The 21,326-nt window shown below is 47.2% G+C and overlaps 1 protein-coding gene across 2 annotated transcripts in view; it reads right to left on the reverse strand.

The window, feature by feature from the left end:
- IFT43 (intraflagellar transport 43) overlaps positions 1–12,022 on the reverse strand; it is a 72,671-nt gene extending 60,649 nt beyond the window's left edge. Inside the window, exons 1-2 of one of the 2 annotated variants that reach the window (XM_006015325.1) lie at positions 11,938–12,022; positions 10,817–10,909 (exon numbers count right to left, since the gene is read on the reverse strand). In XM_006015325.1, the coding sequence (XP_006015387.1) occupies positions 10,817–10,909; positions 11,938–11,988 (144 nt within the window). In that variant the 5' untranslated portion in view covers positions 11,989–12,022. Of the gene's footprint in view, positions 1–10,816; positions 10,910–11,636; positions 11,894–11,937 lie in introns of those variants that run through there. The other variant, XM_025201819.1, reaches the window with a different exon arrangement.
- Between the last annotated feature and the right edge of the window lie 9,304 nt (positions 12,023–21,326).

Genomic DNA, 21,326 nt, shown 5'->3' on the forward strand with positions numbered 1-21,326 from the left:
AAAGGTGTGTGGCAGTGCACCTTTGGGTGCTTGCCACTTTAAGGGTTTGAGCAGGCTGTGAAGCAGCCTACAGGTGACTGCAGAGCCAATCAGACAGTTACATGACAGCCAGGAAGCCACCTGATTGGAGCAGGACTGAGCAACCTCAGTATAAGAACAGGTCCCAAGGAGCAGAGCTGGCAGTTGCTGCTGGGGTAACATTGCCTAGCTTGAGATCAGCTGCTCCCAGGAACATTGTGGAGGTCAAGGGTAGGATCGACAGGGAAGGAGAAGGCTCCTAGGGACCCAGGGGATTCCAAGCCCTGAGGAAATGGCTATGAGCCTGGGGAAGAGTGAGGCCAGCCTTGCAAGAGGGCCTGAGAGTTATGGGCCTACACAGGGGCTAGGCAAGCCCCTGATTAGAACTGGCAGTGACTGAAGCCAGAGGCTCAGATGAGCTGAGTTGAGTGAACAGTTCCCTGCTAAGCCTCATATAAGATCTCTGGGGCACCAGGCTGGCTCAGGAAAGGATGGCTTTATGGTGGGGCCCAAGGGAGGACCCCTGCTGAGTAGGGAGGTCAGCTGCTACTGCACTGATGCCAGGGAATCTTGACCGGTCAAAGCAAGGGGGCCAGGACCAAAAGGCTGAAGGGCAAGTGAGCCCACTGTGAGGGGCAGGCCAAGGCTGTGGAGAGCTACTAGCACCCCAACTGGCCTGGAGGCAGGGCCAGAGCTGGAAACAGGCTGAAGGTCCCTTCACTTGGGGGGGGGGGGGGGGGGGGGAACAACCGGCACAGGCAGTCAGCACACTGATATGACGGCCCAGCCTCCTGATGGAAGGAATCTGATAAACGGGTTGGAGAGAGATGGGGCCAGTGAGAGGAAGCCATGAGATGAAGGCTGCAATAGAGGGCCCAGGGGAGAAAGCAGCCAAGATCCAACATCCAGGAGCCCAGTGAGGGAATAAGACTAGGGCACCTGGGCCTGCATTGGTCCTGGGGAATGACCTAAAACTACACCTTGCTGGGGAGGATGGTGTGGTGGGGCTGCTGGTGGTGGGGCAGTCTCCAGAAAATGCCACACCTGTGCCTCCCCAGTGAAAGGCAAGGATGGGGTGCTGGAAGGCCTCGGTCCCTGCTGCCTTGTTGGTAACCTTGTAGAGAGATAAGGCTAAGGGAGCACACCCTGACAGAAAAGCACAAGGCTTGGGCGGCACCACAGGGGCCAGCAGGGCCTGAGGCCCAATGCCTGAATATGAGTGAAGCCTAGTGGGAGGCCGGAGTAAGAGTGAAGTCCATGTATGTCAACAGACACCCGAGGCCTGAGTGGGCCATATGCCTGGACCTCACTCTCTGCCTGTCAACAGACACCTGAGGTGTAAGGGGCATCAAGCCTCAAAGCCCCAGTGAGGGGGTGGAGAAATTACCCGAGTCAGGGGACAGAATGTGAGGGGCAAGGAACCTAATGAGGCAAAATGCCCAGAGCATGCGTAAGAGTTGAGGCCCCAATGAGGGAGGCATGTGGCCAAGGCACGTCTATGAACACCTGAGGCCAAGTTTGGGCCAGAGGCCGAGTGTGGCCCAGCAATGGGGCCGGGGGAGTTAGAAGTGAATTCTGGATGCCACCTGTGAGGCATGGAATATGGTAAAGGGGAGGTTGTAGTTGTGTATTACACCCTTGTTATCAGGGCATTAAATGGGCAGTCTCCCGTCTACAAACAACTATTTAAATACAACAAAGGTGTGTCAAGTGAGTCAAGCGGGCAAACTGCCCTAGACAGGTGGGCAGGCTAACACTGTGACTGGCCCCTGGGATGGCCCCATCACATCCCTAACCTGTTCATTTGCCACTGTTGGCTGCTTACCTCCTCCCCAAACTGTGCTGCCAGGTGCAATAGTCTGGGAGCTGACCCTGTCTGTGAAGACTGAGGTGAAAACAGCATTGAGTACTTCAGCCTTTTCTGCATCCTCTGTCACTAGGTTGCCTCCCCCATTCAGTAAGAGACCCACACTTTCCTGGATCTTCCTCTTGTTACTAACATACTTGTAGAAATCCTTCTAGTTTCTTCACATCCCTTGCTAGTTGCAACCCCAGTTGTGCTTTGGCCTTCCTAATTTCATCCCTGCATGCCCAAGCAATACTTTTATATTCCTCCCTCATAATTTGTCCTAGTTTCTAGGGCTGTGTGAAGCTTCAGTCACTGATTAGATTCAGTGGAGATTTGCTGGCCGAATCCCCAAATCTGAATAGAATCAGGAGACCTTTAATCTCTCCAAATCCAATTGGAACCCTCCAAATTGATTTGGAAAGATTCAGCGATTCAGACAGAGACAGCTTTAAATGTTTTTTCTACATACCTCAAGGTACCAGGCGGCTCATGAGTGCTGCGATGCTGGGGCAGATGGAGTGTCCCACAGGAGCATGGGGGGGTCCCCAGTGTGCTTGGCAGCAGACCTGGAAGTGGACCAGAAGCCCTTTTGGTCCACTTCCAGGTCTGCCAGGGAGTATGTGGCCCACCCCCTACCCCTGATCGCTGAGCCGGGGGGAGGAAGGGGGTGTGCAGGGAGGGTCCCCCAGCACGCTCCCTGGCAGACCCGGAAAGGGACCAGAAGTACTTCTGGTCCACTTCCGGGTTTGCCACTGAGCACGCAGAGGGCCCCCCCACGCTCCTGTGGGACACTCAATCCACCCCAGCATTGCAGTGTTCATGAGCCATGCCTGGTACCTCAAGGTATGTAGAAAAAACATTTAAAGCTGTGTCTATGTCTGAATCACCATTCTCCAAATTGGCATCGAATCTTCAGATTCAGTCTAATCGAATCAGGGACAATGATCCGAATCAACAAATCGAATCGCTGTCCCCGATTCAGGCTGAATCTGAATTTGAATTGAATAGGGCCTGTTTCGCACGCCCCTATTAGTTTCCACTTTTTGTAAGCTTCTTTTTTTGTTTTAGCACACTAAAGAGTTCCCTGCTAAGCCAAGCTGGTCTTCTGCCATATTTGCTAGTCTTTCCTGTGTATAGGGATGATTCATTCCTGCACTCTCAGTAAGGTTTCTTTAAAGTACAGCCAGCTCTCTTGGACTCCTTTCTCCCTCAGACAGGCCTCCCAGGGGATCCTGCTCATCAGTTCCCTGAGTAAGTCAAAGTCTGCTTCCCCGAGTGAGTCGAAGTGAGTCGATGTCAGGGTGACTGAAGTCCCCCATGAGAACCAGGGCCTGTGATTGGGAAACTTCCACTAGTTGTTTGAAGAGAGCCTCATCTTCCTGGTCTGGTAGTCTATAGCAGACACTCACCATGACATCAACCTTGTTGCTTTCCCATCTTACCCTAACCCACAGACATCCCCTTCATTTGAGACATTTAATAAGCTTCTGGACAAAGCTCAGCAATCTTTTACTGTGAACAAATATACCTTGAGGTAGGGCTGTGTCAGGTGCGCGGTGGTGCTAGATGGGAGCTACAGCAAAATTTGGGCTGGCTGCAGCCCCCTCCATAGCCCCTGCTTCGAGCATAGCCCCCAGCAAGAAGAGCCCGGCTTCAGCCTGGAGCTCCACCCTATGCATATCTGGGATACACACGCCCACCCCCACCCCCTTCCCCACCCTCTCAGGGTGCAAGCAGCAGCAGGAGCCACCCCCTACCCCCCCAACAAGCCACACCTCTGTCCCGCACCCCACCCAGGCTGGGCAGTGCCTGCCCCTGCCCCTGCCCCATCTCTCATTGTAGGGGGGGTGATCTGCCCCCCCCCATGCCCCTTCTCTCCCACCTTCCCTTCCTCCACACCAAACTTACCAGCTGGAGGCAGCTCTCCATGGTGCCAGGCTCGGCTCCTCGCTGCCTGTAGATGTGTTTTAACACTGGTGTAGACAGAGACACATTGGGTGTAGGGAGGTATGAGAAGCAATATTTTGCAGTATAGGGGTACATGGCCAAAAGTTAGAAAACCACTTTAAGGGTTCTAGAGTCTAGAAATCATGTGCCTGCAATAGCACCAGAGCCCCCAAAAGGCCCCCTAGTCATGCTATAGAGTCACAGTTGCAAGGAGACTTTTTTTGCTTTTCTAGGAGCTACTGCTTCCTAAGCCATGACCAGACCCTATGGGACAGTTCGGTCACTTTACAGTAACCATGGTTTAAATGTGCAATTTATAAAATCTAAAACAATTTATACAGATTTCACTCTTGGTATGTATCTGTCCTATGTATTCAAGATAAGATGCTTTTGACCAGCATTCTCTGCTAGGATTCTGCCAGGCCCTAGGTACCTCACATCTAGGTACCTAGGGCCTAGGTACTTTTGCTCTACATACAAGAGAAAATGGAATTAAGTGGGCCCAAGAGTCCCTTCCTTTCTTTACTAATGTAGAATCCAGGTGGTACAGAACTCCATTGTGCTGAAAAAAGCCCTCAGTGCCCTGTTAGTGTGTCTTATTAATGCATTCAGGGTTGAACTGTATGTCAGATTTGGGGTCCAGAAGGGATTTTCCCCCAGTTCAGAGACAAGATCTGCTGGGCTTTTTGACATCCTATGTCTACCTCATAAGATGACCCAGACATTTCTCCCTCACTAATTCCTACTATTTTGGGGACCCAAGGCATTGGCAGTGCCTCTCTCTCTCCTCTTCCTTTGGGGTGTATTGCACTAAAAAGCCTAAATTTGTTAAGGGCTGCTTTGTGACTGTGGAGTGAGGGAAAAGACAGATTAGATACGTTTATTACATGATTGCCTGTAATTGGAGGGTACTAGACCCAATGACTCAAATGGTCCCTTTCATTCTAGATTCCATAGGGTAGTGTACTGTGGAATCTACATAGAAAACACACTCCGAAAAAGCATACAAAGTATTGCAAGGCAAACAACCGATTTTTCCATTCCTGGTGACTAACGTACACTTATGCAATTCCTTGGAGTTAGGTAGCAGTCCTCTTAAATACAGGCTACAGGACAGCTATGCCAAAACAGGCAGCTGATCTGGAAGCATCTACCAAGGCCTGCCTTCTAAGTGTGGAGACTCAGTTTTAAGGAACCAGCCACCAAATTTCAGATATGAGAACGCTTTTCAAAACATACTAAGGCTGCCTGAGCACCTAGGTTGCTTGTACACGTGACAAGGATTTAGGTCCCCTAAAATGAAACAGTGGGTTTTTAATTGTGACTATTAAAAACCTACCATTTCAATTTAGGGGCTTCTGTCATTATTATGGTGAGGGACCCAATTCTTCTGTTGTTGTTGTTTTTTGGCAGAGCCTGCCCACAGCCAGCTACAGGGGGAGTCCTACCCTCCACAGTGGCAGCGCCCAGCTCATTGTTCTACTCATCTAAATGAAATGCCCTACTTAGTGTGTGTTATGAAGTTAGTGCCCCCCTTCATTGACCCCAGGACTGACAGAGGCTTGGGAAGGAAAACTGGAAGGAAAATAGATTGTTTTTCGTAGTGCCAACACCACTTTGCCAGGAACTTGAGATAAAGGTGTGCATACTTGGAACTTAGGAAGCACTGTATGAGTGCCCAATCATAAGGGTCTGAATTTCCCTCCAGCTAGTAAACAAAGCTTTGCTGATGGGAAATAGATAGAACAATCTGCTAAAGTTTCCAGTGGGGGATCCCTTAATGCTACCAATGCTATAGGCATCTCAAGAGGAACAAGTCTAGGGAAAATATGACTGAGGCCCTTAAAGAATCTTGTCTGTGCAGGGTGAGGAAAGATGGTATGGCCCAGGAGAAGAGGGCAATGGACAGGTATTGCTGCTGAATGAACTCTCACAGAACAGACGTAAAGTCTGAATTCTGAATGAAGATCTTGCTCCCCCATGCCTGCTGAAACAATGACTACCGTGAGGTTGTTGATCAGTGCTTGTACTGCTGACTGCCAAAAGAGACGTGAATGCTTTGCATGCCAGGTAAATAACTCTAGGCTTCAGGACACGTATATGAAGGCAAAAATCCTACTCTGAGGAGACCACAGGCCACACATCTGAAGGCAACCTAAAAATCACTATTTTCTAAGTAGAGGTGTCCATCACCAAAGATTTGGCTGGATGCCACACAGAGAGAACATAGGCCAGTGGACATCAACGCTATGCTGTATCTATATGGATGACATATGGCATGCTGGTGGATAACAAATAATTAAGTCACATTATCTAAAATGTGCTGTAAACTGTTTTGTGTGCATGCTTAGCTATTGTGGTTGTATTAGTAGAATGCATAAGTAGTTGCATATTAAAAAATTAGGCAAGCTAAGTTGAGCACAACTCCCATAACAATTGAGTATTTATAAAAAGAGTTATGACTGAAATTTAGGCTTGAATGGTACAGCAGTTGCAACACTTTTGTGCAGCCCACATAAGCCTTCTGGAAATTGTGTATATTCCACAAAACAAAGGCAAGTAGGAAAACGTAACTTGGATTGTATAGAAACTCCTGCAACAGGGAACTGTTTCTAGGAATCACGTAGGAAACAAATATTGTCAAAAAGTGACTGAATAATCTGTACTTTACAAGGGGACCCCAACTGGATAAAAGAGAGAAGGTAACAACATATAGTGCATACACATGCATGTATATACACAAAACACACAAAGTAGACACTAGAAGGGAGAAACTGAAATAAAACAATACGTCTTCTCCCCATAAGAGACAACCACTGACCTGACAATGAATAAAACACCTTACAGACCGGTAGCCTTACAGTGTTCTACACCCCCAAAATATTTGGCTGGTGACTCAGAAGCATAACAAGGCAAAGAACTTCAGAATTACTAGTATTGTAACTGAGTTGGTCACTCGTTAGAGGGATCTTCCTCTAATCAGTCAGTCACGAACATATGAAAGGATTCTTTGTCTCTCCTTAAGGGTGAGCTACCAAGCCTCTTAAGCATGTATATTACTACAAGAAAGACCAAAGAAGCAGGACCCTGCACTGATAGTGAATTACTCTACCAGAAACCTAAAAGGTTTCATGCGAGCTAGATGATCACTATGGAAATAGGCACCTCAGGTCAAGAACCATAAACCATTCTTGAAGTCCAAGGGAATTATTGAGGCCACTCACCATCTTGAACCTGACAAGGCAGGTAAAGATGCCGAGATGCCAAAAGTCCGTGATAGGCTTCTAAAACATTCTCTTTAGAAAAAGAAACACGCATAACAATTTCAGCCCTGGAATTTCAAGGCCACCTTTTCTTCCACTGCTGCTAATTGTAAAAAGAAGTATACTACTTGTCTTGAATTGCTTCTATGCAGGATACTCTGAAAACGTATGAGATGGAGCTCCAGGGGAAGAATAGGGACAGATTTGAATATGATCCCTCTTATTATTTTCAAACACCCTCTAGCTGGAGGCAATTCTTAGAGCAAGCTTTCCCATCCAAAAAAAAAAAAAAAAAAGCCATGGGCAGTTGTCAGTGGAGGTGAATATAAGCAAAGTGGTTATGTTCTTTCAGCTGCTCAATGCTGGCATCAAGCCTGCTGGAGTGATGCAGAGAGATCCATCTTCATTGCCTCCAAGGTGGTTGATATTAAAGTTAGATAGAGAAGTACTGTGAAGGCAGGCTGCTGGCATGATTATTTCCTTCTTGGTGTTAAGAAGCAGAGGAACCCTGAGCTTAGAGATGCCCTTGAAGTTTTCAAAGGGAGAAGGGCTCTTCCATTTTCTGCTAAAAAAGTTGACTACCCTCAAATAAAGTGTCCTAAGTTGTTGCTTAGACATCTCTGGAGATTTCAGAAAAGAACCCAGAGGACTGCAGCCAGAACAGTCCCTTCAAGGCCACTGCAACCACCGTAATAAGAGACATATAAAGTGCAGTCTGTAATGAATTAGGAGCAATCATTCATCCTTTTGTCAGAAGCTTACTTCTCAGGGAATTTACAACCCGAGACATCTGCTCCAGTTTTGTCATATTTGGAGGGGAGGGTCTGACAGCTAGCTGTTCTCATCTGATAATAGACCAGCGCTTCCCAACCAGTGTGCCATCAGGCATATCCAGGTGGACCATGGCATGTTGGGTGGTAGCCATGTCCCCCACCACGCCCCCAGCCAGCAAGTGTGGCTCTAGCCACTGATTCAAGTGCTGCACCACCCGCTCCCTGCCGCTCTGCGTTCAGCTGTGCACCATCCCACCCCCATCCCCACATTCCACTTTCGGCCACTTGCCGCTGACCCACCCCCTTCCCCCGGCTCCACATTTGGTTGGTATGCCGTGGGGCAGGAGAAGCCATGTGAGTCATTGGTGAAAAAGGTTGGGAAACAATGTACTAGAAAATGATTGTTTCTTGTAACCGTTTAAGTCCAATTTGTCCAAATCTTTCTGTGCAAACTTAAGAGATGCTCGATGTTCTGACCTCTTGAACAGCAGCCCGAGTGTTGGACATCAAATCATTTAGCATTGGGGTGGCACCTCCTGCCAGCTATTTTTAATGCATCTAGGATGGGTACAGGGACATGCCACATGCTTTGTGCAGGCTCCCTTGTGGTGGTTTACAGACCCCTCATTTAGGAGGAGGCTTACTACATCTTCAGAAACAGCATTCAAAGTGTCCAACAATCTGTGCGTTTCTTTTAAACTTCCTCTAGGGATATACCCATATTTCTGCCATGCACTTTCTAATAACACCTTGCAACAACTTGAATTAGTCATCCAAGGCAGATATAGGTGGAACCATAGCTTCATCTTAGCGGGATGAGGAAATTAAAGAAGGGATCAGTTGATGCTCTTCTTCAATCTGTTCTTCCTGCCTTGGCAACTGCACCAGCTGGATATAGCTTTGTGGAAGGTGACCTGGGCCTAGATATTACAGAAAACGAAGTAGTACTAAACAAGCTAGCGGAGGGGAGTTTCAGGCTAGACATTAGGAGGCGCTATTTCACTGTCAGGGTGACTAGGACCTGGAACCAACTTCCAAAAGAAGTGATGCTGGCTCCTACCCTGGGGGGCTTTAAAAAAAGGCTGGATGAACATCTGGCCAGGGTCGTTTGCCCCCGGTACTCTTTCCTGCCATGGCAGGGGGTCGGACTAGATGATCTCCTCAGGTCCCTTCCGACTCTATCAACTATGAAACTACGAAATTAATTTGCCCAATATGGTCAAAAGTGGAAACAGAGAGTACTTAATAAGGGACACATGCTGGAGACAGACCATTATGTCTCTTTCCACAAACCTTTTGTAGACTCCTCTGTAGAATGTCATATCTACTCCTTGTGAGCTCCCAGTGAGGGGAAGGTGTGAAATGAACCTCTACTTCGCTCAGCAGAAAAGACTATACTTTCTTCAAAGATGGTGTTGTTCCATTAGGTGTGACCCGTCTAAGGATACCATTAAAGTCCATACCAAAGATACCTCTTTAACCTGGCAATTTAGATATCATCCACTAAAATCTCTTGAGGAGAATTTACTGTGCTACCAAGCCGACTAATAAGTTACTTGGTACCACATATGATCTAGGTACCACAGAAACAGTCAGTATCACGGTGGAAAGTGCTGGGGTCCCGAGTACAGAAGCATCTGGCACAGAGAGTCTAGTTACCAAAACATCTGCATCACAGCTAGTACCAAGGGTAGAGCAGTGTCTTGACTTTAAAGGACATTGCACACACAGTCTTGGAGGGCAGTATCAAGCACCTAAAGGGGCCTTTAAATAATGCCTTTACAGCCATTAAACAAGTGATTCAAGACAAGTCACAAGTCTAGTGATTTGTATTACTGTCTGTATGCAAGGTGCCAGGGACAGCAACCAGGGACATGGCTCTTTTCTGGAGCAGTGCTCTGATCTGCCCCTGTCAGATAAATGAAAACTGGAACACAGGGTGAAATCTCAGCTCATCGGGGTACTAACGAAAAGACAGACCAAAAAGGGATGAGGCCCTGGCATAACCTCCCTGCTGGTTGCTGAGGAAACTATCATTCTTTCAAAAAATTAAGGAACTCCAGGCCAGCTTCCCTTCACTCTGAATGAGCCTGAAGGAAGCAATGGACAGAACTTTGCTCTGGGATGCCTCCTTCTCCCAGGCAAAATAGGTACTGGGGAGTGGGGAAGATGTCTATCATTAACAAGCATCAAAGCATCACAAGGATAGTTCTCAAATCCTGCTGGATTTAATTTCTGTCATGAAACTAGTTCCTCTTATAGACCCTTTATAGGGTCTAACCTAATGAAAGCTTATCCAAGGAAAAAATGCTTTTTTCTCTCTTTTTTTTTTTTTAAACCAGCAGGCAATTATAAAAAAACTATGGTTCTAACATGTACAGTGAGTAGAGAAAGAGTAGATGCTTCCAAGACTTCTGTCTTGCTATGATTGAGGGTAAAAAGGAGCTGACAGGTGGCTGTGCCTGTTCAGACTCTTCAGCACTCCCACTGGGGAGCATGCAACAGCATCTAGGATACAGACACAGCCCCCTGGACACAGGTAGCTAAGACAATCTGATCTTGCAAGCACGAGATAAGTGTACAAAGGAGAGAATCCATAACTGGGGAAAAAGCACTCAAGGCAACAGCTGCATTCACCCCTCTTTTCCCCACAACAGGTCCTGGGTCCCCCATACCATCCTGTTCTGAACTCCCATGCAGGCATCTCTCTCTCAGAAAATCATGGCCTCATATCTAATCCCCTGTACATTTCTCCATTTTGAAGAGGCCAGCACAGCACTGAGACACTGGAAAGCACTTTCAGCAAGAAAAAATGGTGCTATGGACTCTAGCTGTAAGAGCACATCTCACAGCACAGGGGCCAAGACAAAATCCTACAAGATATGAAGAACTTTCTAATGGGGACGGCATCAGGTTTTAGTTGCAGCCTATACTGCAGACACGTGGTCCAGCCCCTGGGCACTCACCTCGCCTATTGAAGCTGTAGAGGAATTCTTCCGGCTGAGATGATTTTCATCTGGAAAGGAATCCTGGCGAGCTCGCCGACCCATCTTTGCCACCTATAAGGGCACAGAGCACAGTTACTGACAATGGCATCCTAAGGGCACTGCCAACATGGAAACACAAACAAGCTTCCCCACTACAATGTTTACCCAGTGCAGTGATGCCCAAACAGACCAAGAATACCAGCAGCAGGTGCCCCTTTGTCTACTGCCCACACAGCCACCTTCCACATCACACCATATGCCTGGCTCGCACTCCTGGAGCCAAGTCACAAAACCACTAACCTTCTTCAAGCCACTACTCAAAAATCTAACTCTGCAACAATGTCCATAAAAAGGCACAGCCAGTTAATAGGTGCACACACGAGGGGAGTTGACACTTGAGCCTGTGTTGAACAGGACTGTAAAATTGTACCACTTAATCATATCCACCCCCCGCCTTGCCCCATATTCCACGTGTCACCTTAGCCTGCCAGTGATTCAATGCCCGGGCTGCAGCTCTCCATGCAATGAAGCTCTGGCACTGATGTGGGTCTGTGGCCACCACGGCAATAGAAATGCAATAAAACGTGGTGATCAAAGGCAAAGAGCTGCTGCTCCTCGGGCCAAATTACCAGGGCCACCTGCCCAGCCTGCTCCAGGGAACATCCTCAGCTCAAACAGAACCACAGGCCTGGCTACAAGCGCTGGCACAGAGATACCAGGGGAGCAACACTGCCAAATCAAGTCCCTGCTGGAACCCGCGCTTGGCCCAAAGGACAGGGCCAGGTGGAGGAGGCTTCACCTTGCTCCCGGGATGCGGGTTCAATTCAAAACAAGAGTGGGGGCTGGGGCAGCTCCTCCTCCACGTCCCGGTGGCGGGAGTGAGAGGCACAAGCGGCAGAAGCAGGGCTGCAGGGACCTTCGGAAGGCAGCGAGGCCCGCACCCAGCCCAGCCCAGCCCAGCCCAGCTCGTAGCCCGCCCTGTGCAAACCCAGGCGGCCCCGCCGCGGCCACGGGACGCCGCTCCTGCGCGTGCCAAAGCCAAGCGGGAGGGGCCAGCGCCGCCCCCCCACGGGAGGGGGAAGGGGTCCGTCCGGTCTCACCGCAGGACCCCCCCGGCGCGCGCCCTCGCCCAGCTCCAACTCGGCCTCCATGCCGCGCCAGGCCCCGCCCACTTCCGGGAAAGGCCCCGCCCCTCCGCGTCCCTAGCAAGGGAAAGCCGTGGGTCAACGTCAGGTTCGAGTTGCCCGGATCCGCCCCGCTAGGAGCGCAGCGCAGTGGAGGCGCGGGGGCCCGGGCCCCCCCCCCCCCCCCCCCCACCCGGGCCCGGGCCTCCCCGCCCCCGCCCAGCCACGCGCGTCCCGCCCTGTTGCCACGTGCAGAGAATGGTCCTATTTGCGGGATAACGGCAAACTGTGTACCATGCCCGATCAATCCCAGTGAAAGTGTTCAAACTGTGCAATCATTTCGGAGGCAGCTCATTGGCGCAGAGTATGCAAAACCCAAGTCACTCTCAGGGGTTGCGCCTACACGTGCACATTTACTCCGCAGTAAGTTAGGTTACAGCGCACTAACTGAAAATAACCGCACAGTATGGGCGTGCCTATACAGTGTAGTTAGTACTAACTGTAGTGTAGTATTGCTGTGTGCTGCTGATTCGCTGCCATGTGCCCGGCTGCTGTTTACCAAGGGTGGACTTCAAGGATGACCAATAAAACCAGTGTGTGGGCAGCACCACTAGGGGAGGACTAGATAGATTCCAGCTATTCTGTGAGATCAGATCTGGTTTTCAAACCGGCTGGACATTGTCAGTGACAGTGATCCCTCTCTGAAGTACTTGATTAGTCTGCAATGGCAGCTGATTTTAGGGAGGTGTGCTAAGGATGAAAGGGTTCACATGACAAGCACTTCCAGTCATAAGGACAAGGTTCTGGTGCTGGTTTCTGTGAGGACAAGCACAGAATTAAATGTGAAGCTGGTTTGTTGCAGCTTCCTTTTAAGGGTCAGTACCGCATGTTAAGTATGGGATCATGGTAAGGAACTTTAAATGTAACTAACAAGATATGCTTGAGGAGAAGACATTGTGTATGGAGGGTGGAACAGAGCATGACTGTCACATTGCTTTGGTTCTCTCTGAACTGCTCAGACATGGCTCATCTAATCCCCACTACAGACCATTCCCCATCACCCCCACACACTCACCACAGCTATCCAAATCATAGCACTAAATCAGACTCTAATGAACTATTATTGCTCCTGTGATTGTCTAAAGCATATCTATGCCCCTCTTTATGTGTGCACCATTAATTGTTGGCATAAAAGCAAAGTTCTAGAAGCAGCCAGTGACCAGGTTCACTTGGTCTTTCTTCTGCATTTAGTTTATATGTAAAGTGGTTTAACAGACTGCTGATGTGTACGTGGGCCAATTCCTTTTTGTTACCACACAAAACTCAAGACAATGATGCAAATGAGAAATGTCATTCTGGTGGTTTCTGCAGTTTGGGCTCCAGAGGTCTACAAATATTTATGCAAGACGCAAGGATTTTTGGGGGGTGAGATCCTTTATTGGATCAACTGTATAGCTGGGATAAAGTTAGACAAGTTTTCAGATAGAATCAGAGAAGTTGGGCTGGAAGAGGCCTCCAGAGGTCATCTAATCCAACTCTCTGCCTGAAGAAGGATCATTCCAAACCATCCTATACAACCCATAATCTGAACTCTACATAAGACTACCATCAACACAGACCTAACACCCTAACCTGCCACAGGTAAAGCAGGGGAGCCACAGCAGCCAATGTCCTGCTCCTATGAAATGTCAATATATGCCCAAGAGATATAGGACAGAGGGCCATGCTTCCTGCTATAGACAAAGGCAAAAACCCTGCAGTCCATATCAAACTGACCATGGGGTAAAATTCCTTCCTGACCCCAAACATGGCAATTGCTCTGACCCTCCAGCTTTGGTGCCTAGTAGCCAGGAACTTCCAGCTTTGGTCCCAGTAGGAGCACTGGCATACCTCAGTCAAAATCTCCAGCTTTGGCTGTAATCAACACCCAATGTCTCTGAGGAAGGCTTAACAGCACCCTGACACATATAGCAGAAAGAGGGGTAGAGGTGGACAAGGTCAACCAACAAATCCCAGAAGAATGGGAAATACTCATAGTAGAAAATAGGTATAGCTATTCTTAGATCATCCTTAACCAATGACTGTCCAACATCTTCTTGAATATCTCCAGTGACGGAGAGTTCACAACTTCCCTAGGCAGCCTATTCCACTGCCTCACTATTCTAACAGTGAAGATGTTTTTCCAGATATCCAATCTAAATTTACTTTGCTGCAATTTCAAGCCATTGACCCCACATCCTCCTCTCTGGAACAAGAGGAAAAAGATTCTTTCCCACTTCTTTGTGGCAGCCCTTCAAATATTTGCTCTTAAGCACCTTTTCTGCAAGCTGAACATGCTTAGCTGCTTCTGCTTTTCCTCATACAACTTGCTTTCCAAGTCCTTTATCATCTTTGTTGCCTGCCTCTAGATCCTCTCTAACTTCTCCATGTCCTTTTTAAAATCTGGAACCCAGAACTGCATGCAGTACTCCAGATGAGGCCTAACCAGTGCCAAGTAGAGAGGCACTATCACCTCACATGTCTTGCACCTAATACTTCTATTGATGCATCCCAAAACTGCATTCGCCTTTTGTATGGCTGCATCACACTGTAGACTCATCTTGGTAAAACCAGGTCTTTGTGATGCCAATCAGATCATAGTTCTTTTCACCGGCTTCAGCTTCCAGCTCATCTTGTTTATTAACCATACTTCTCCCAACTGTACACATGCATTGGATGTATTTTGCATTTTGACCTACTCGCTTCCCTTTTGCACCAGTTGTTGCAATCCTGTAGATCTCTGGCCCTTTCCCAGAGTTAAGTTGCTTCTTTGAGTCCTTTCCCCTCTGAATTGTGTGCCCTGTTGCTAGAGGGTTTTGATCACCATTCTCCATGGAACCTAGTTTAAAGCCATCCTTACCAGGTTGGTCTGACAATGCCTAAAGATACTCTTCTCCATTCTCATCAGCTGGATCCCATCTCTTGATAGCAGTCCTCTTCCCAAGAACATCGACCCATTTTTGAAGAAGCCTAAGTCTTCACATTGACACCACTGTCTCAGGCACTTCCAGGATACAATGATTTCTCCCTGAATTCTTGCCTTCCACAGAAAAAAAATTGATGAAAACACCACTTGTGCTCCAAGCCCCTTAATCCTCCTGCCAAGCGCCTCAGAGTCACCTCTGATCTGCTCAGTGTAATTCCTGACAGTACTGTTGGTGCCTACATGGACAAGCAGGAAGGGATAGTGGTCCAAAGGATGGATGAGCTTTGGTAGTCTCTCTGTGACATCCTCAATTTGAGCTCCAGGCAGGCAGCACATCCCCCAGGCCCTCAAGCTCTCAGCACCACTTAGATTTGGCAGTCAGGGCTACCAAGTGTCAGACACTTCATTCATGTATTGAACAACACTTCCACGTTTCACCACAGTTTAGCTGGGCACTGATGCCTCAGTGCTGTGTGACTGTCCAGCAGTTGCTTCTCTGAGCCACCAGGGGCTGTTCTTCACTTGGATTATACTAGAACACATGTTGGCAACCTAAAACCCACGGGCCAGATCCAGCCTGCAGAGCTATTTTATCTGGGCTACAGAGCCGAGGGATTTTAGCAGTGGAAGACTTTACCTGTGCAGCAGCTGGGCAGCAAGGAGAATTGGCATAAGTGCAAAGGGAGTGAATATTCTGGCTCCAGCAACGCAGACTGGGTTGGAAGCAGCCCCTGAGCAGTCAAGCTCTGCTAAAGTGGCCCCCTACTGCAGAAATGTTACCAACCACTAGCCTAAAGGACCACCCAGAAGGAGAAGGAGAGTGACCTACTGTCACTGGCATTTCAGCAGTCTGGAGCTCCTTCAACCCTCTCGGCAGATGAGCTGCTGGGGTGGGAGGTGTTCTTAGGCTAATGATTTGTCTATTTTGTGGAAAGAATAGGTATCCACACAATCCCTTTCTTCCCCTCTTGTGCTTCCTGCCATGCATCCAACTAAGAGAAAGTGGTGGAGTTAAAGGCAGATACATCTAGCACTGGCTCTTGCAATGCAACTCACTGTAGCCCAGTGTCATAGCAAAGTGTGGAGAGGTGAGTGGGGCGACCATCTTGGGCACTGAAGCAAAGGGACGCCAACGGGAACTGCCCAGCCAGAGCAGGGCGCAGGATGGAGCCGTAAGTGGCTCGTTTTGGAGGGGCATGGAGAGGGGGGAAGGGCAGCTCCCTGTACTCCCGGACAAAAATGTGGGGGCATGTGCCCCCCAGATCTGTGTGAGAGGTGAGGGCAGGCAGCCACTGTAGGCTTTACCTGGGCATCAAACGTTGTTGCTACAGCACTGTTGTGGCCAGAGTAGAAGAGTGGGTGAAGGAAGAACCAAAACACATATACAGCCCCTCCAGGAGACACTCCTGCACTCCAGCCATCTAACAAAAGCTTACCTGTACCACAGGTATCACTCAAGGAACAACTCTGAAGTTAACTGCTAGCCTCTTGTGGCCAAAGCAGTATTTTCTGCTACCACACATTTCACATGAGAAACAAAACAGCATTTCATCTCTAAGGAATATGCACTATAAGGATCCGTATTAAAAGGCCACTTGGAAGGCACTTTTTAAAACACAGAACTAAGTCAGGTTATTCCCTTTTATTTTTGAGCCAACATAGTCCTTCAGCTGAATTAGCTCATCTCCCTCTATGACACTTAAGCATCTACTACTGATATATAATCATATTCCCTTCTCATCCTTTATTTTGTTAGGTTAAACTAGCTGCATTCTTTTAGTGTCCTCTTGTAAGATAGGGTAATAAGGGGAAGACAAGTAGCCCTTTGCATCTCTTCCAATCCAAATTAATCTTTCTTGAAGACAGGTAACTAGAATTGTAGCAGTATTCCAAATGAGGTCTCATCCATGCCTTGTACAATGGCTTTGAAATTTCTCTCTCTGCTGGATATCCTTTTTCTTTTAAAGCTATATGATACCAGTGGCTATAGTCGTCTCATGATTCACCAAAACATTTGCATCTTTCTTCTGTCGTTCCTGAGTAATAAATCTCCAACCCACCCCACAACCTGCAGAATTCTTTTAGTCTCCAAAGGCATGATTACATGCACTCCAGGGTGTGGCATTTTAATTAAAGCAGCTCTGAGAGCCACTCTAATTAAAGCATGCTCAGTGTCTTGTGTATTCAGCATCTCACACTTCAAAATGGAGGTGGGAGCGCTTAAACTACAGCTTCTTCAATTAGCTTTAGTTAAAGCTCCCCTGCCACCATTTTGAAATGCAGGGACAATGAATACACATGACAGAGGCTGCCAGAGAGCGCTAATTAGCATGCTCCAACACAGTTAATCAAGTCTCCTTTGACATCTGCTAATTAGCACGTGTTGAAGCAGATGTCCAGCATGTGTATAGGTACCCCAGTGCATGATCTTACATTTTGCACTGCTAAAAATCACTTGAACTATTAAAATTCATCCCATTTGTCTTACTCCAGTCCTCAAGGTTACCTATTTTTTCCTGTGGGATATTCTAATTCTCCTTTGTATTGATGATTTCAGGTAATCAGCAAAGTAGCACACTGTGTTGTAAAGGTCACAAGTATAAATATTAATTAAGACTGTTACCAAGACCAGTTCTTGAGGAACTCCACTAATAAACCTCCTTCCATCTTTCTCCTTTTAGCACAGCACAAATCTCCATTCTGAGATAGGAACCTAAGCTCCATTTAGCTAGCAATTTACCTTTTTGCATTGCCTATACTCATCTCCATCTAAATATTAGACGTATTAGTATGTGACCTCGTAGAACAGCTCTTATGACTGGAATGTCAACATCAAGGGCTACACTCTGTTTTGGAAAATCAGGAGAAAAGGTGGTAGTGTTGCTTTGTATGTCAAAAACATACATTTGTTCACTGGTTCAGGAGGAAGGCAGCAGCAACGCAGAATGCATCAGTGTGAAGATGAAAGGTAAAAGGTATAGCACCAATATAATGATGGGGATTTATTATAGGCCACAAAATCAGGAAGAGGAGGTAAATGAGGTGACAAATTTCACCCACGCAGGTGAAAAATGTATCCAAAAGCTATGGGATGGTACTGATGGGAGACTTCAGTTTTCCAGATTTCTGCTGGAAGAACAATGCAAGCAAACATAAAATGTCAAGCTGGTTCCTAACTTGTGCGGAGGACAACTTTCTACTCCAGAAAATGGAGGATACAACTAGGGGATCATCTATCTTGGATCTTGTCCTGACCAATAGGGAAGAACTGGTGGAGAATGTGAAGGTGATGGGTAACTTGGAAGGAGGCAATCACGATATGATAGAATTCCAGATCCTGAGATAGGGAAAGCATAAAGTCAGCAAAATTAGAACACTAGATTTCAAAAGGCAGATTTCATCCGACTCAAGGAGTTAATAGACATGGTGCAATGGGAGGACAGACTGAAGGATAAAGGTGTGTTGGAGGGCAGGGAGCTTCTAAAAGGAACAGTATTGAATGCCCAAGCAGAAACTGCCTGACATGATGGAAGCACAGAAAAATACAAGAGACTATTGTGGCTGCACAAGATGCTTCTAAAATGCCTCAAAAGCAAAAGGAAAGCATACAGGCAATGGAAGAATGGGCAGGGCACCAAGGAAGCATACCAGGAAATAGCAAGAACCTGCAGGGACAAAATCAGGAAGGCAAAGATAAAGAACAAGCTGCACCTGGCAAAAGAGGTTAAAGACAACAAGAAGAGGGTCTATAAGTATGTTGGCCATAAAAGAAAGACCAAGGAAGCTGTGGGTTGTCTGTTAACAATCCAGAGAGGACTCCTAACAGAAGATGCAAAGAAGGTGAATCTACTCAACAGCTACTTTGCTTCAGTCTTCACAAAAAAGATGAAGTTGCAGACAAACATCTAATAAGGATTAACTGGATAAGGAAGGGGACAAGCTGAGGGAGGAGATGACAAAAGAAATTGTCAGACAGCTTTTGTTGGATCTGAATGAATTCAAGTCAGCAGGGCTGGATGAATTTCATCCAGGATACTGAAGGAACTGGCAAAGGAGATCCCGGAGTCCTTGGCAATGATCTTCATGAAATTGTGGTAGATGGGCCAGGTACCAGAGGACTGGAAAAGGGTCCAACATAGTGGCCCTTTTTAAAAAAGGCAAAAAGGAGTACCTGGGGAACTACAGTTAGCCTCACCTCAATACTGGGGAAGTTACTGCAGCATATCCCAAGGGAGGCTATTTGCAAGCGTCTGGAAGAGGAAAGGCTGATCACAGGCAGCCAGCATGAATTTATGAAAAACAACTCATGTCAAACAAACTTGATCTCTTTTGACAAAGTAAATACTTGGGTGGATGAAGGGAATGCTGTGGATATAGCGTATCTGGACTTCAGCAAGGCTTTTGAAAAGGTCCCGCATGACCTTCTCATAAACAAATTGGAGAAATGTGGGCTGGATAAAAGTACTATAAGTTGCATACATAACTGGCTCAATAGCAGCAAGCAGAGGGTAATTATTAAAAGGTCCATGTCAGACTGGCAGGAGGGTTCAAGTGGAGTCTGTCCTGGGCCCAGTGCTGTTCAATTTGTTTATTAATGATTTGGATGTTGGCATAGCATGTATAACAAAATGGTCAAATGTGGTGTAGAGACATGAGAAGAAGATATAAGCAGGACATTGGTTGCTGTGGTTCCCCTGCTTTACCTGTGGCAGCTTAGGGGGGTAGGTCTGTGTTGTGTCAGGGTTTTTGGGTGTTAGGTCTGTGTTGTGTCAGGTTTGATGGTAGTCTTATGTAGAGTTTAGCTTATGGATTGTATAGGATGGTTTGGATAGGGATGATCCTTCCTCAAGCAGGGGGGTGGGCTAGATGACCTCCTTAGGACCCTTCTACCCTACTTCACTATGATTCTATGATTAATTTCCCCATCTGGTACCATACCAAATGTTTTACAGACAGCCAAAACACATTAGATCTTCTATACCTAGTTTGGTTTCCTGCATAACAGAGGCCACAGGAGTTCCCTGTTTTAAAGTATCGGTATGTATGTATGTATACACAGACACGCACACATTTTTTACAGAAGATAACCAAGCGTTTTTTTAATATTTCCTGTGATGGAGATGCATCAGAAACCTTGCTAAGTTGTTCAGTGATTAATTGCCCTCACTGGTAAAAATCTGAACCTTATTTCAAGTTGGACTTTGCCTAGCTTAATCTTCCAGCCATTATATCTGGCTATCTTGGTCTGCTAGATTAAAGAGTCTTTTATCAAATTCCTGCTCCCCATGCAATTACTTATACACTATGATCAAGTCCCCCCTTAACCTTGCCTTTGAAGAGTTAAGCAGATGGAGCTCCTGGAGGCTTTTAATATAAGACATTTTTCAGTGCTTTAATCGTTCTCACGACTTTTCTCTGAGCCCTCTCCAATTTTCAACATCTTTCTTGAATTGTTGACACTAGAATTAGACACTGTATCTCAGCAGCAGCTACACCAGTATTAGCTACAGAGCTAGCAGATATCCTGTATTAAGAGGTCAACTTTACAGCATCCCTTCACAGCCCAATAGAGCACTGGTCATCCGCCCTCAAATCCTCCAATGGTTACTCACCATATCCTGCAGAATCCAGTGCAGTGGTACTTATAGCCCTCTGGACAAGACTTCCATTTTATCCTTTCAGGGTATCAAGTCTCAAAATAAGTGACCTAGAAAATATTCTGCAGGACACATCTTCCTTCAAGGGCTATTTTCAAACAGCTGACCAGTCAGTACCCCCAGGCCCAGGTATTCCAGCTAGGAAGGATCACCTAATCAACAAGCTGTCTCTAACTTTTAAACCTATTAAATAGGTACTTTGCATCGGTCTTTCATCAGTCCCATGGGACGCCCATGCCCGCTACAGGACAGGGAAGTCCGGGTGAGGGTAATCCCCTGCCCTCCATTAATGCTGACTTCGTGAAGGAACATCTCGAGAAGCTGGATACCTTCAAGTCAGCCGGCCCTGACAATCCAGACCCCAGGGTACTCAAGGAGCTGGCGAGCATCATAGCCCAGCCTCTAGCACGGATTTTGGAAAACTCTTGGCGCTCTGGTGTAGTGCCCGAAGACTGGAAGAAGGCCAATGTGGTGCCTATCTTCAAGAAAGGGAGGAAAGTGGATCTGGCTAACTATAGGCCCATTAGCCTGACTTCTATCCCGGGGAAGATCTTAGAAAAGTTTATTAAAGAGGCCATCCTTAATGGACTGGCTGACGCCAACATCTTAAGGGATAGCCAGCACGGGTTTGTTGCGGGTAGGTCTTGCTTGACCAATCTCATTTCCTTCTACGACCAGGTGACCTACGACCTGGACAAGGGAGAAGAGATTGATGTCATATATCCTGACTTCAAAAAAGCCTT

The sequence above is a fragment of the Alligator sinensis genome, unplaced genomic scaffold, assembly GCF_000455745.1.
Source record: "Alligator sinensis unplaced genomic scaffold, ASM45574v1 scaffold280_1, whole genome shotgun sequence".
Lineage (NCBI taxonomy): Eukaryota > Metazoa > Chordata > Crocodylia > Alligatoridae > Alligator > Alligator sinensis.